Here is a 15,868-nt window from a genome sequence, read left to right as displayed (position 1 = left end):
TAATCAATCTCAAACTGTATTAATTTATTTGCTTTTATGAAGAATATGTAATGATCATAATAATAATAAATAATCCGTAATCAACCATTGGGAATTCGCGTGTAGTCTGGTCATTCATGTCACAAACATTTATAGGATCAGATTTAGTAAAATCAGCTAATCATCAAAAAGATATCGTAACAGTTTAATCTTGAAGGGATATGAACACCACAACGCCATGAACACCGGAAGCTTTGAAGTACAAGTGCAATAAAGGCTTACAACTTCATTTATAAAATAGGTGCATTTTCATCGGCAAGACCACTAAATAATCTGATTTTTTAAAGCTCTGTGGATTATCTGATTTTTATTAACAAGCCCTTTTTGAAAGCACGGCGAACGAAGACATCGGAGAAGTCAAATAGGCTGAGCAATGGTTGGTTAAAAACTACCTTCCAACAGTCGAGCTAACAAACCGCTGCTCGGTGCATTCACTTCTACATCATTCAATAGGCTACGTCTTTCTGTGGTGTATTTTCAAATTCACCCTACCCCCTCCGCAAAATAAGATAGCGAAATTAAGTTTGCCTTTCCCCAGGTTCCAGGTTCCAGTTTTTTTTTTTGTTTTGTTTTTTTTCCTGCAAGGACAATACAAAAACGAAAAAAAAATTTTTTAGCTGCTTATAAAATATCTGGGAGGGAACTAGGGACACCCCCAGTAGCCTAATATAAGGATGAAATATAAATCAGAGCACGTACCTAGCATTTTAGAGAATATGTCTGTGTATAAACAGGTCATCACGACGCGCGACAAGCAGAAAAATAGAACAGAAGCGAAAAACTACGCTTCAGTTCGCTTGTGTCGCACAAGCTTCGCAGCTGGTTCGCGACGCGTTCGCATCTGGTGTAGAGGACGTCGCCCGCTGCCGTTGTAATAACAGTAGGCTACTTCAACTACGCTTCAGTTACGCGCGTAGTGCGCTCGCGGTCGTCACGCGTGCGGTGGGTGTCTGGTTTAAGGCTCTGGTGTTACCTATAGGTATGTTTGTTCTGTCAGTGCCCCCAGGTGGCAAATGTTGCAACTGCAGGACCAAGTGGGATTCATTCAGCCAGTTTTGCTTGGGGAATAGTAGAAAGTCACAGTGAGAGGCAGGTATGAAATTGAGCTGGGGAAATCCCATTCTTTGCAAAAATCACCATCAGAACTTTATTGGCACGGTAAGACAGGACCTCAGTTTAGCTCATCAATCAATCAGTTAATCAATTTATCTTTATTTTTGTGCAGTACATTTGCAAGCTTTACAATAGACATTTTACAGACTGAAACAAAAATAAAAAATAAAATAAAAACTGGAATATTATCCACTGCCCTCTTAAAACACAATACAGATGAACTTCTGTAGATCAGTGGGCTGCAGAGAAGAATAGTTACATACAAATGCAAGGGTGATGAATAATTCAGGTTCTATGATGGTCATGTCCTTTATGTATCTGATGCTGAAGAAGCCACCAGAAAGGCATCCTTATCAACCTATTCAACCTGTATTACTAAATGCAAGCTTTTCCGGTTGTGTTTCAAAGTAATTATGCCCTTCTCTACCACCCCATAGCACCATCACCCTTTTCTCGGAAAGGAGAAACTAGGTTGTGGTTATCTCACTTTCTAGTTTTAGACAGAAGAAAAATACTCATTGTGGGTGAAGTAACATTTGTGCCACTTATCTGAAAAAATGATCAGCTCATCTTGTCCTGCGAGCCGAAATGCAGTATGGGTGAACGTTATTTTAGCCACCATGTACAGCGTGGTGGTCGTCGTGGGGTTACCACTGAATGGGCTGTGCATATGGAAAAATGGCCATGGCACGGGTTGAGGACATCCAACATCGGTTTCCTTGTTCAATGTTGCACTATCCGTCTTTGCCGTGGCTCTGCGCATCTATTATTACGCGACAGCGGCATGGCCCTTTGGAGCCGTGACATGCTCTACCTCCAGCAGGCTGTTCCGTGTCAACGTGGAGGCTACACCAGCGCCGTCTTCATCGCTTTCATCAGGCCCGACTGCTGGCAGTGGTGTTCCCTCTGCGCGCGCGGGTGCTTCGTACTCCGAGTGTTAACTCTTGCTCTTTCGTGTTAGAAGATTTGGATGGTTGTAACCTAGTGGCTATAATTTATTTTTGTTGGACTCACCCTTTTTGTTTCAAATTATTAATAAATTTTTTTTTTTTTTTTTTTGCTTGTGTGGTTATGTGGTTTTTGGTCTAAGAAGCACTATAGTATACCAGCCTAAATCATAGGGAGGCATCATAGTTTTTGGGTGCCATTAATCCTGGATTTTCAACAAGGACCCCAGGGAGTCCTTGAAGGAAATGTAGGGGGTCTCTGGCCAACTGATATGTGCACAGATAGACTCCTCCATCAGCCCCAGTGTGTTGTGAGTCCCCTAGATGCCTTTCAGTCTGGATGGGGGTCCCTGAATCAGAAAAAGGTGAAAACCAGCACAAGAGTAGTTTCAAAAAACACTGGTAATTTAAAATGTATGCAGAAGTATTTAGTGTTGTTTTTCTCAACCAGGCAACAGTACTGGCGAGAAGAGGAATAGAATTAATATCCTATTATTAGCCTCGTTCACAAGACCACTGCTGCTGCACATTTTAACCACCTCTCATCAAAGATGGGTTAGACGACCTTTCAAGACGATAAACAGGAAATGCTGAGAAAACCACAAATGATAAAATCTTACATACCCTTCATTTGCAGATAGAAGCTCTATTCAATACTGTTTGGTATGAACAGGTAATTTGTCTCACCTACATTTAATCTGTGATCTTTGTTCATATAATATTTGCATGAAACTCTAAAATCCTACATATATACACTCACCACTTTATTAGGTACACCTTGCTAGTACCGGGTTGTCTTCTGCTGCTGTACCCCATCTGCTTCAAGATTCTACGTGTTGTGCATTCAGAGATGCCGTTCTGCATACCTCGGTTTTAACAAGTGGTTATTTGAACTACTGTTGCCCTTCTATAAGCTCGAACCAGTCTGGCCATTCTCCTCTGACATCTGACATCAACAAGGCATTTTTGCCCAGAGAACCGCCGCTCACTGGACATTTTCTCTTTTTTGGACCATTCTCTGTAAACCCTAGAGATGGTTGTGCTTGAAAATCCCAGTAGATCAGCAGTTTCTGAAATACTCAAACCAGCCTGTCTGGCACCAACAACCATGCCACGTTCAAAGTCACTTAAATCACCTTTTGCTTTCCCCACATGTTCACTGAGATTTTCTGTGTTGTGTTGAATTTCAGCAGATCGCCTTGACCATGTTCTACATGCCGTTGAACCAGCATTGATTGCTTCGTGCCACATGGATATGGCTGATTAGATATTTGCGTTAAGGAGCAGTTGAACAGGTGTACCTAATAAAGTGGACGGTGTGTGTGTGTGTATGCAGTTCATAAGCATTTGGACACTGACACAATTGTTTTGGTTCTGTACTCCAGGACATTGGATTTGACATGAGGTTAAAGTGCAGACTGTCAACTTTACATCCACGTCGGGTGATCCGTGTAGGTATTTTTATACACACTTCAATAGAATAGCACCAAATTTGGACATCACACCAGCTCTTCCTTCCTTTCACTTTCAGCTGAACGATTGATATGCGGTGAAATACTACGCACACAAAGGATGTCAAGCAGTCCGCAGTTTTCTGTGTGTTTATGAGATTAACAGGAAAGATGTCCAACTGTAGTATTCCGGCGGACAAAACGTCTGTTGTGGTCGCCATTTCGTACAGCGTGGTGATGCTCGTGGGATTACCATTGAATGGGCTGTCCCTGTGGATTATCCTAAAGCGGCACGGATTGAAGTCATCCAACACCGTTTTCATGGCAAATCTGGCACTGTCCGACTTCCTCTTGACCCTCCCGTTGCCTCTGCGCATATATTATCACTCAACAGCGATATGGCCCTTTGGAGACGTGGTATGCACTACCTCCAGAATGCTGTTTCGTGTCAACACGTGCACCAGCGCCGTCTTCATCACTTTCATCGGCGTGGACAGACTGCTGGCGGTGGAATTCCCTCTGCGCTCGCGGATGCTTCGCACCTCAAGATCTTCGGGAATCGCTTGTGCGGTTACGTGGGTTCTCTTCATTGTCTTAAATATCCCCCAGGCCATAACCGGGAACAAGGACATGATTGATTGCAGTGAAAAAGCACGTTTAGAGTGGTGGGGTGTAGCAGGTTCTCTAACAATATTTGCATTGCTAATGGTAAATGTCGTATCGACGGCAATGGTAATGAGGACTCTGCACAGACTTAAAACAGAGTCGATCAGACGCAACAAAGGGAGAGTTATGATGATTTTCGGTGTTAATTTATTCATGTTTGCAGCATTTTTTGTACCGTACGGTATGCTGTTGTTTTTACGGTCGCTTTGCGTAATACAGTACAACCTCGTTGTTCGTATGGGGACTGTATGTTTTGTCAGCTTCAATATCTGCTTTGACCCATTAGTTTACTATTTCTCACTAGATGATTTCTGGAAGAAAAAGGCTCAACACACATTGGACACTTAGGGAATGGCGCTAGAACCAGCCAAGGCCGTCAAATTTCAAATGATAAAAACGGCACACTTCAGCAAGTTTATGTGCTTTGCTGCAACGTCGTTTTGAATAATTATGTAGCACAGCAAAAAAAAAAAATCCTATAATTGGCAAAGGATAGGCTATATGTTTCATTATTTGCTAACAGTATGTGTTTAGCTTTTTCACGCTTTCTTGTGTAATAAACGTTGCAGGAGACTCTAGTTGATTGGTTTGTGTAAAGGCATTTAGTATCTGTGTACAGAGCTATAACAAGAAAAAACATGTATGCAAAGGTAAACATATAAATAAAGCTGTGGGCAACAGTATATCAAAAAACAAACAAAAAAGAAGTAATTCAAATCAATGTTCCAAAGTGTGTTATCATGTATTTTGTGTATTTTTGAACTATTTTCAGAAATCATAAAAAGGACGTGGTCATTCATGTGGGACTTCAAGTTGTGAAAAGCATGTACTTCATATAATATTTTGGTGCGAAAAAAAACTTAAGACTGAGGTCTGGTATTATGGATCAACTGTCAGGGGGCCATAAAATATTTCCAAATACCAGAAAAGCACTGTGCTCTGAAAGATTGCATAAAAACCCTAGATACCTATTCAAGAACAGATGTAGACTTAAATGGCAAGTGTTTCCATCACTATGCATTTATTGCAATTATAAATTATATATATTGTTTACAAAATAAGAAGCCAAGCAGATGCGGAAGCAACACATACATTCTGGTGTTCCAGCATTCATCAGGGTAAAGAGAAGTTCTCAATATGGTGGTAGCTATCAGTCATGGGAGAACAGTTATCAATGTATAAACTTCAGTTGCAAATGAATACAATATTAGGTTGTGATTAGTTCCAAATTATACAAGGCTTAATTGAGTTTAACTCATGACACGGCTATTAAATAATTAGATATTTTTAAAAGATGGTAATGTCTTTGTTACAGCCACATAATCAACAGACTTTCATAATGCAACATTTAAAATGTTGTCAAACAGAACTCCTTATTAATAATACAAAGAGTGAAAACAGTCACTGCGATAGATTGGCGACCTGTCCAGGGTGTATTCCTACCTCTTGCCAATGCATGCTGGGATAGGCTCCAGCACCCTCCACGACCCTGACCAGCATAAGTGGGTATAGATAATAGGTGGATGGATGGAGAAAATAATCAGTTTCTACCTTAGTGTTACAAGAAAAATAGTTTCATGTTTTTGTTCACCTATTTCATAACTTGACAAAACAGTGTTCCTTTCTGTCAAGGGCAGTTCATCATCAAAGCCCAGAAATTTCTCAAAACCTTTTAATGTTGCTTCTTTAGACGAGTCTTGGACAGTCCTTGAGAGAAGAAAGATTGGTGAGAGTGTTGAGGGAGGATGACATATTTCACTCTCATTTTGTTTCACATTCTTGGGCTTTGTTCACACTGGTGAATTGGCTACTGACTCTAACCAACACTCAAAAATGGTCAATACAATTTTTCAAAAAGAACAGGAAACTACTAATTTACTATTTAAATGCCATAGAAAATACATCAAGTTCTCTGTTTCTGGAAATTGGCCTACAAAATATTGCTGTCTGTTTAGTGTGAATATGATGTGCAAAGTACCATAAAGTCTCTCCACTTGCCTTGCAGTAAAACTAGTGAGAAGAGGAAATAATGGCGTATGAGGAACAAGCTGCGCTTTCACAACAGGAAATGTTAAAACCTAGCACAACTAGACACTCAATAGGACTGATGTAGTCAGGTATAAGCTTACATACACGTGCACATCACATCTTTCTATGGTGTGTGGCAATGTGATCTTTCAAGATGAAGAACAGAGCATGTTGAAATTCACAGACTGGCCTATCAGTCCTATAAAGTCCACCATTGTTATTGCTTGATGTGAACATGATGTGGATTGACATCAAAGCAGCTGAACTGACTATTACAGCATATATCTCTCAATGAACTTGTGAGAACTGGAGGATTTAGAAATGCGTGTCACCCAAAGGCTGACTGGCACAAAAAAAAGTGATTTGGGGTCACATCCAAGTAGTGGACAATACCATGGACTATCAGGGAACAGTCGCCCACACTATTTTCCAGCGAGCATTTAACATAGGGCGGCAGTGATTCCCCAGTAGGAGACTGCCGTTGTACCCTTGTCATGCAGAGGTTGCTTGAATCCCAGATAGGAAATTGTCGTAATACCTTTGAATAGAGTAATGCAAGCTGTGTGAGTTTCTTTGGATAAGATACTAAAGGATTGTAATGCAAGACCATTAATTTGGGCTAGGGAATTCATGCTGAGGACATTCCCCTAAATATTGGACATTTCTCGACAATTACAATTTTTAAATGGTGCCACACAAACAAGTAGTCAGGGGCCAACTGCAATAAAATCAAGAGATGAAATGATTACAACAAGCAGAAGTTCCACATTTTGGATAATCTAGTTTATTCACAGGTAGGAGGGCTTTACAAGCAGACAGAATATACAGTAGTATCAGTCAAATCAGGTATTGTAGACTGAACATTAAATATTCTAAAGTTCTCTTGCAACAGCGATAACTTCAGTTCAGTTTCTGAACCAAGGCATTGTCTTTGTGGTCTTATAAAATATTCTAACAGTACAGGTGTTTCAAAGAAACATGCAGAGGAAAAAAGGTAGAAGGTGGGAAGAATTGGCCATGGCAAAATGGGGGTGGAACTTTGGCATGTTGGTGAGCTCAAATGGGTGGGACCAGCGGGAAAGGGCGTTTTGGGAAACAATAAGAGCTGCACCTGGGGGACACCCCTCTAGCAAGCTCCATCTCAAGGAAAAGGATTGTTCTGGAAAAGCTAGATCAGTGACATCAATTGTGCTAACCAAACATTAATAAATAGGTTAAAGACTTTAAAAAAAAAAAAAAAAAATAACGTAATTTCAGAACCAAAAGTCTGGATCATCTGAGTTGGTCCAGAACAACCCTCTTAATGTGAAATGGAATCATCCAGTTTCCGGAATTTAAAGTCCCGGGGCCTGCCTGTTTCCACCCAGACAAAACACAAGGTGATTTGATCGTACAACAGGAGAAAAAAGGAATCAACAGCATTCATGGGAAGGAGAAGAAACATATTTTACAATCCCCCAAAAGGAGAAAGTAGAAACAATGATACAATCATGTGACAAATAGCAAATGGAAAAGTTTGTACATAGTGAAGCACTGTTTGTACATGGGATATCCTGGGATATCAGTGGATCAACAGTGCACTGTTCCCCCACAGGAAGGGGGATACACATGAAAACAAAATAAGAATCTAACCTCTTTTCTCTCAGCTGATACAGTAAACATTCCTCATTTCACTTTGGAAAATCATTAAGAACAGTATGATTAAAAAACAAAGAACAAAACTTCAAGACTAAAACTGATCTTGAAATTTCTTAAATATATTCAAATATACAGATTTTATTGGTACGACAAACAACGCATTTTATAACAGAACGACAGAAAAATAAACAAATCAGGACAAAAAATAAAACCAGACAAAACAAACCAAAATTAATTTCTTAAACGAAATATAATACATCATGCTTATAAAGTGCAGTCAAACTAAATACGCTGAAGAGAGCTACAGTATTGGAGGTGAATCTGCGTAAATGTCAGACGTTGCCAAAAAGCGGAACCCCTGTCTTAGGCTTCTTCACAGATGACCGTCTCTACCACAAATGTGTTCTCGAAATGGCGGATGGTGTGACAGTTGCGTGCTTCGCGCTTGTCAATGCCTGCCAAGAAAGAAGAAAAAACAAGACAATCAAATTTAGGTTTTGCACCAGTTCAACAGCCAGGCAAGGCACTGTCAGTATGTACTGCAACTAGCAGTATGAGTATGAATACATTTTTTAAATTGTGAGCTATGCAAATTTTCCGTATGCCAAGCAAGCTACCTGAGCACATTCATAAAACACCTGGGAGAGTAAACCATTGCTAGAACTGTCCTTGACTGACATGTAGAGGAAAAAATGCTGACAAAAAAAGCAAATAAACTTTTGATGTTAACTAACCCCTGATGCTAAATATGACATGACCTTATATTTACAGTTTTCCAATCAAAAGTTTTCAATGACAATTTTCAATGACAGCAACATTCTTGTGGTAAAAATCAGCCATTGCCACATGAGTCTATAACTACATCTAGGAGCTCTCTACCCACTGATATCAGTAGCTGCAACTTAGCTCAGTTTTCTCAGTTGCCCACGGTGACACAATCTTTTGAACTTCAACAAAACACACCATTGTTTCCTCTCTGAGGGACAATTAATGGATGCGTGGAAATACGATTCATTCAGAAACACCAACACCAGCGCATTAGTAAAAGGGAAGCCGTTTCATCTGGGGCCTTAGTGTTTCAAAAACCCTTGCATTTCCTCAGATCACGCCACTCAAAAATTTAAATGTAATCCTGTTCTTCTCCTACATCACATTCTGAACACTTGGGAGTGTGTTAAGACTGTGGGTCTGTAGAGCTGTAAGAGCCATGTGATTTGCCCTGGGCATAAAAAAGAGATCTTGTTGACACTCACGTCTGCGAGATCCCCGCCTCTTGAGCCGATAGGTGTCCTTTCCTCTGCACATCCTGTAGATGAAGGCCCCCAGCTGCCTCATGTTTCGAACCCGGCCCGTCACCACCATCTCCTCATGGACGAGGTAGGTCTGGGGAAGGTAGGTCCCCCTCTGTAGAGACAGACGGGCACATCCCTCGTGAATTATTCGTCCAACCATCTGTCAGCCTAACAGGATGCACAACCCGTATCAAATAGCCCCATTTTCAGTTTATTTTTTCCCCCTGTTAACCAGACCTTGTTTGCTTTGGCTCCCCTGGCAGACACATACGACACCTACACACTCTCACACCATTGCTACAGCGGCACCCAGCTTACAGTGGCAACCAGTTAACAGCAACTCGCTTGCTCCATTTTGTGCAATGCGATGGCCGTGCCAGAGCTTTGCCGCAACGTTGCAAAATGGTTGACGGAACATTACATGATGCTGTACCTTGACGTTAACCAGCAGCTCCCAGAGGTTTCTCGGGGGCATGACGATGGAGGTGTTCAGCTCGATGATGTAGCACTTGTCCAGCGCAATGTCATGGTAGGCTGTCAGGCCCTGGCAACATATAAAAAAGAGTTTTAACAATAATGATAACAGCAGCCTTTTTTTAAGAGCAAAATAGTTCAGCGAAGGACTATCAAGGACACACAGTCCATCTAACAATTGTTTTACCAACTATCATTCCTCATAAACAAAACCAGCCACTCCACTAAATACAAATAGTGTGAATTCAAGAACGAATGGAGGCTATTGCTAACCACATCTCTTCCAAAACTGTAAAACCAAGTGACCATTGCTACCAACTACTGTATAAAATAATAATAATAATAATAATAATAATAATAATAATAATAATAATAATAATGTCTTTGCTGGGCAGCCATCATTTTTGCATGGAAACTTAAGCTTCTTATATGCTCAGACAACTGCTCATGTAACCAGATCTATTTTTCCTTGGACGATGAAGGTCATAGCGCAGCAAATGTATTCTCACCCGGTGGAAGTCATGGATGATGTCAGCGGGATCACTGCCGCCAAAGTGGGGAACGGGCACATTGATCTGCTCGTAGTTGTCCTCCAAGTAGATCCCCACGTTCTCCTCCAGCTCCTGCCGCCCCCGCAGCGGGGCGTAGATGGGGTCCTCGTACAGCACGCGGCAGTGAAACATATTATCCTCAGGCTCCTGCACAACAGCACAGGGAACGAAGAACCACGTCATCATCCATTGTCGCCATCGCCATTACTACAGCCGTCGTCCTCATGCATCCATTAACATCGCCATTACAACTACTACCATTATTGTCACCACCACTATCGCCATTACAACCGTTAGCATTGTAATCATCATTAACATTGGCATTATTACAAGCATTACCACCATTATCATCATATAGCCGTTACCATCACCATTACAACTATTACCTTTATCGTCACCATCACTATCCTCCTCATTGCAACCACTGCCATTCTCATCATGAATATCGCCATTATTACAAGCTTTACCACCATTATCATCATACATCTATTACCATCACTGCCATCATTACAGCTATTACCATTATTGTCACCACCACTATCATCCTCATTGCAACCACTACCATCATCATCCTCATTACAATCAGTGCCAGCATCATCATCATCATCATCATCATCATCATCATATACTTTCCTGAGATTGTCGATCTCATCACCACCACAACCATAGAAAATGCATCAGGTCGAATAGCAGCTGAACTACATTGAGGTCAATCTGTCTGCAGCAGTATAAGCTGTACTTTGGTGAGATGACATTTCGATTACTGATCCTGTCAGTATCTGATAACACTGTGGCCCCATTTCTCAAAAACCCTCTTTCTACGCTGACTTTTCTTTCCACTTTAAAATGGAAGCTGAATCAGATAAAATGAGCAGCAGAACACGAAAAAAAACTTTGCCCCTCATTTACACTTGAAACATGGAAATCTAATCATCACTTGAACAAGCACAGAACACAACTAGAACACCTACATTCACAATGACCCTTTATGTATAAAATTGGACACCCTTGTGATGATTCAATGATTCATCGTAATAATTCAAGTACTGCTATGTACTGACTGGTTAAAAAGATTGAATACCCCCGGTTTAGTGACTTGTGCACATGCACCAACAAGCTTTTCAATTTGCCCTTACTGCTGATTACCACGATTACTGTGCCTACACTAACACCCACAGGGTAAGGACTCAGACACAGTTTAAATGTTTACCAGGTTATGCATGCGGCTACTAACATTACCTCTAAAATGTCTGCATTCAACAGTGCATGTATCTGTGGTTTTATAAATGAGATACCACACAGATTACATCCTGCGTGATGTCAGTTTAAAGACAAAAATTAAGCAGTCTTACCTGTGGTATGGAGTAGTACCTATAGACACATATCGATGCCAGCACAAGCACACACATGAAGACCACCAGGCCAAAGGTCAGGCAACATAGGCCACTGAGAGGAGATCTTTTGGGCCGAAGAGGAAGAACCAGCTCCTCCTGTTGAGAAAACAAGAAAGAAAATAGGGTCACATGCTGCTTATAGCACTGACACACACAGACAATGGACTGTCTACATAATCCCCATACACAGATAATGGCAATGATGATGGGTGTGTGTGTGTGTGTGTGTCAGTGTGCGTGCTTGTCTATGTGTGTGACAGAGACAGAGCGTGAGTAATAGCGCCACCCTTGTAAGGACCTGGTACAATGGAATCCCATAAACTGAAACTCGTAATCGCACAGGTAATTCCATATTTGTACGTGTTAAAATAGCGCGTGCTGCTACAATTTCATGACGAGGGCTTTCACAAAGATCTGGGAGTAAAAGCGTGGGTGTACTTTGTGAAGGAGTTGCCAAGTTATTCATAACGCAGAGTATCTGAGCAAGTAGGCTACAGGGTATGAGCAATACCAATCCACCCCCAGTCTCTCAGTACATCTGCTACCGACACGCGCTCGTCCTACGTGAATCGCGCCAGGAAGATTGGAAACGCTCCGAAACGAAGCAGAGTACAGCTGACACGGCTACAGATATGCCTATTAATAGAACCCGCCACACTACCACATTCCGCCATTCCTTATTTGTACCGCGTTCGTATCCGAGGATGAAACGTAACACGAAAAGTGTGGGAGATCTACTGCCAAAGAAAGGAGGCATTGTAAGATGCGCTCCCCAAGAGACAGTATTAATAGCCTCAATTACGTATGATTGTTCTGACGCTAGAGGCAAGCGTCATTTTGTAGAGCAGTCTATTTGTCTAATGTGATTAAAAGTAACAGGTTCTAAAAATGTGACTAATGAGCATTGAGTGTTCGGGATGCTGTAGCATGTATGATGCGTCTGTTTTATGATACGAAATATGTTGTAGCTTGGCTGTCGTTCCAAGCGCAGTCTCAGACACCGTATATGTACGACAAAGAGGAATGTTTAGCCTACACTTGTGGAAATAATAAAACATTTTTAGAACATTTCTAACATTAGGCAATATTGACTGAAGCAATAAATTAATATCTCATTATAAAATAGACCTGTCATGAAACACAAGGAAAACACCCTATTATCAGTCTGAACACTGTCGTCTGTATATGTAGCCAGGAGAGAGGCACAGAGCCCCACGAAAGTCCTGGTGTTGTGGCAACCACCATCTGTGTATCAAAAATAACCTCACTTGAAGCTCAGTGGTTGGATGATGTAGTTACAAAGACACTATGATGCAAGGAAGGCTACAAGTGACAGAACACAATGTATCTCGGTGGAAAACTCATAGGCGATGAGCCTACACGATCTAAGATTATGAAGGACGTCTTGCAACACATCAGCTATTATTGTCAAGTAATAGCTATCGGCTGCAGACAACGTGTGTACAGACAATGATACATTAGCATTTATTGTGGGTCAAACGTCCCTTAATTTGTGGTAGCTCTTGGATCCGTTTAAAAAGAGAGTGTTACACTGGTTTATAGGCACCTACAACGTCTATCATATTCTTGGCTAATGCAGTCTCAGGCTAGACTCGATGAATTTGGCGGTTAAAACGTCCAGAAGCTGAATACATTCTCACGTCAATCACGGTGAAAATTAATCGAGAAGAAATATGTTACAGATTCAAACCACTGGAAACCTGGTCTCTTTCAGCTGTCTTATTAAATTAAATTATTTAGACATCGCCCTCATTTAACATTCAAGCGCTTCAGCCTCTCATCCTGTTGTCTCCCACACCTGCACTTGCTCTTAGAATATAATTCACAGGTAACAAGAGAATGTCAAGTGCACCATCGACGTCGAAGGTAACCGGATCCATTTAGATGCTGGAAAATATTGTCGAACACCGGAGCCACGGTAACCCCTCCTATGACATCTGCCATTTTGTCTGCCACCTACTGGTATGGTACATCGTTTCCCCTGATACACTGACTGTAGTTGACTTGTACACTGGTGATTTTGATCTATTTCAAACTTCCTGTCACAAAAACCTTGATTCTATTTCATGGAATATGGGATTTTAGTAGGCTACAGCCTTTTAAAAATTGCAAGCTTCACGACCAACTGTCTTCTGTCAGTATGGATAGCTTATTAATTGCATTTACTAAAACTGTATGTAGGCTACTGCAGCAAACAATATGTGATATTATCACATGCAATCCATGAAGTTGGTCCCTTTCCTTTCACCTACTTTTTCCCACTGAGTACATCCCCAGACTCATTGTCATCAGCTGTCCTGTAAAATTGTTTTCTCAGTAGGCTAAATGTCAATAGACCATTAACGGTGGACACAGAGGGGCTCAGACTCGAATACAGTAGCCATTTCACTGTACACAGCGCGCCCATCATCTATAATAGGGCACCTTTAATGTCAGCGCCAAAGAAAGAAGAACAACCCTACATTGCACCAACACATATGAATGCACTGAACTTACGTGCGGACAGGGGATGAGAATCTCCGCTTTATCTGCATCGTTCTCCTTCTCGGGTTTCTGTCCCGCGACCTGCTGAAATGTAATCTTCACCATTTCTGTCTGTCTGGAGGCTTTGACGCTTGTGGAATTCCTTCTGGAGCGAGTGCGGATTCTGATCTTTATTTCAATGCCCCAGCCTTCCCTGGTGCTGATGACATAGATTTTCTTTTTTTTCTTTTTTTTTCATTTGGCTAGGATCTGCCGGAAGTTTCGTGTTTCATTTGTTTATTTATTTATTTAAGCCATCTTAAAGTGACAGGCTTCTAATACAATAACGAGCTCTGGTTCAGAGGATTGGTGAGCACGACGTGTGTAATCGAGTCGTACGAACACCATAAATGTAAGTAGGCTATAATAAATGTTATAGTGGATTTTTATTTTGATAAACCTCACAAAAATGTTCGGCTTCTTATGAATACTTATCAACATTTCTTGGCGCATTCCTTCTTACAAACTGCTTTTTAAGGCAAGTCACTGACCCAGATACCACACACTCAATCCCAACTGCAAAAAAGAACACCTGAAAACTACAGAATGTTCCGCAATGAAGGACATAAGGACACCAGCTGGTGCTGATTCCGTTAGTAACGTTGAATGGGACAGTGTAGCCAACGACTAAACATTCTGTGGTACATACCATCAGCCTTATTGTTAATTTAATTTAAAATTGATCTTCAGTTGTATCACAAGCTAACATTTCACAATCACTAAACGTGCAGGTAAACTCATATTAGTACAAGATCCAAGTGATAATCAACCAAAGTAGGTAACTGGAGAAAGACACAAGTATGACACAAACCAGGGGCGTGCATAGACATTTTGAGGGGCAGGGGCTCAAGCCAAGAAAAAGCCCCATCAACGTCAGCACACTACTTTATGACATTGTATGAAAACTCACTCTAATATTTATTTATTTGGTCCAGTGAGGCAGAGGGCCATTTCAGCCAAGGAGGACAAAGAAGCAGTGGCTCAAGCCACTGTAGCCACCCCCTCTGCACGTCCCTGACATAAACATCAGAATACAATAGAGAAAATAATGATATTGGACTTATTATTCAAATGTTTTTTTGCCCTTTGACCAGTCAGGTTTATTGGTGAGTTTATGAAAGTACACTAGTGCAGTACCTTCTGCTGTAAACCAGACATTGGTTGCAAATTAACCTGTTCTCTTGTTTCTCAAATTATTCCTAACATTTTGACAGTAGAAACATCCGGAGTGAGAGGTTAGATGTCCAACCTAAATTATATGAGCACACAACAAGGATGCTGATTCCACAGAGATTATGTAGTTATCAGACTGCTCTTATTGAAAACTCTGCCTTGTGCAGCAGAATGATGACACAACTCTGAGAATGTAGGTGCATAACCATCTGTGGGGCAGGAAGGAAGTGGTATTTTGTTGCAATGGTATTAGATTCAATTTGAAAGTGGCAAATGCATCCAAGGTAATGTTGGATATGGACATATCCATTTATTAAAACAAGCTGCTGTACTGCTTGACTGTATGATGCAACCAATGCCTGTCCATTGGCAAGACCTCACAATACAGGGCTATGTCAGGTGACCTGTACCTATCAAAAACACACAGGGAAAACCTGCAACCATGCAAGACAAATTACAGCAAACAAACTGAAAAACTGACAGGCTGCCTCAGTGTATAATATAAAGTAGGGAAACACAGCAGTCACTGTTTATACACACCCATTTAACAACACACAA

The 15,868-nt window shown here is 41.1% G+C and overlaps 2 protein-coding genes across 2 annotated transcripts; one reads left to right on the top strand and one right to left on the bottom strand.

Annotated features, from left to right (window-relative positions):
- The first annotated feature begins 3,472 nt into the window (after window positions 1–3,472).
- lpar5b (lysophosphatidic acid receptor 5b) lies at window positions 3,473–4,933 on the top strand. The gene has a single exon (XM_064338273.1). The coding sequence runs from the start codon at window positions 3,704–3,706 to the stop codon at window positions 4,562–4,564; it is 861 nt and encodes a 286-aa protein (XP_064194343.1). The 5' UTR covers window positions 3,473–3,703; the 3' UTR covers window positions 4,565–4,933.
- A 2,072-nt stretch (window positions 4,934–7,005) lies between these two features.
- On the bottom strand, window positions 7,006–14,317 carry LOC135256476 (integral membrane protein 2C-like). The gene is made up of 6 exons (XM_064338271.1): window positions 14,111–14,317; window positions 11,552–11,689; window positions 10,158–10,346; window positions 9,608–9,718; window positions 9,136–9,286; window positions 7,006–8,337 (listed from the first exon to the last, which is right to left on the bottom strand). Exons 1-6 carry the CDS (start codon window positions 14,201–14,203, stop codon window positions 8,246–8,248), a joined length of 774 nt encoding a protein of 257 aa, XP_064194341.1. The 5' UTR covers window positions 14,204–14,317; the 3' UTR covers window positions 7,006–8,245.
- Between the last annotated feature and the right edge of the window lie 1,551 nt (window positions 14,318–15,868).

This window comes from Anguilla rostrata, chromosome 6 (assembly GCF_018555375.3).
Source record: "Anguilla rostrata isolate EN2019 chromosome 6, ASM1855537v3, whole genome shotgun sequence".
Lineage (NCBI taxonomy): Eukaryota > Metazoa > Chordata > Actinopteri > Anguilliformes > Anguillidae > Anguilla > Anguilla rostrata.
Note: the sequence above shows the minus strand (reverse complement) of the source record. Positions and strands in the feature narration are given on the sequence as shown.

Excerpts from the sequence above, each read along its gene's own strand:
- lpar5b (XM_064338273.1), top strand. The coding sequence starts at position 3,704 with ATGAGATTAACAGGAAAGATGTCCAACTGTAGTATTCCGGCGGACAAA.
- LOC135256476 (XM_064338271.1), bottom strand. The coding sequence starts at position 14,203 with ATGGTGAAGATTACATTTCAGCAGGTCGCGGGACAGAAACCCGAGAAG. Across the intron at positions 11,690-14,110 it reads TTCTCATCCCCTGTCCGCAC|GAGGAGCTGGTTCTTCCTCT; the intron begins GTAAGTTCAGTG and ends TTTTCTCAACAG. Across the intron at positions 9,287-9,607 it reads AGCTGCTGGTTAACGTCAAG|AGGGGGACCTACCTTCCCCA; the intron begins GTACAGCATCAT and ends CTGTCTCTACAG.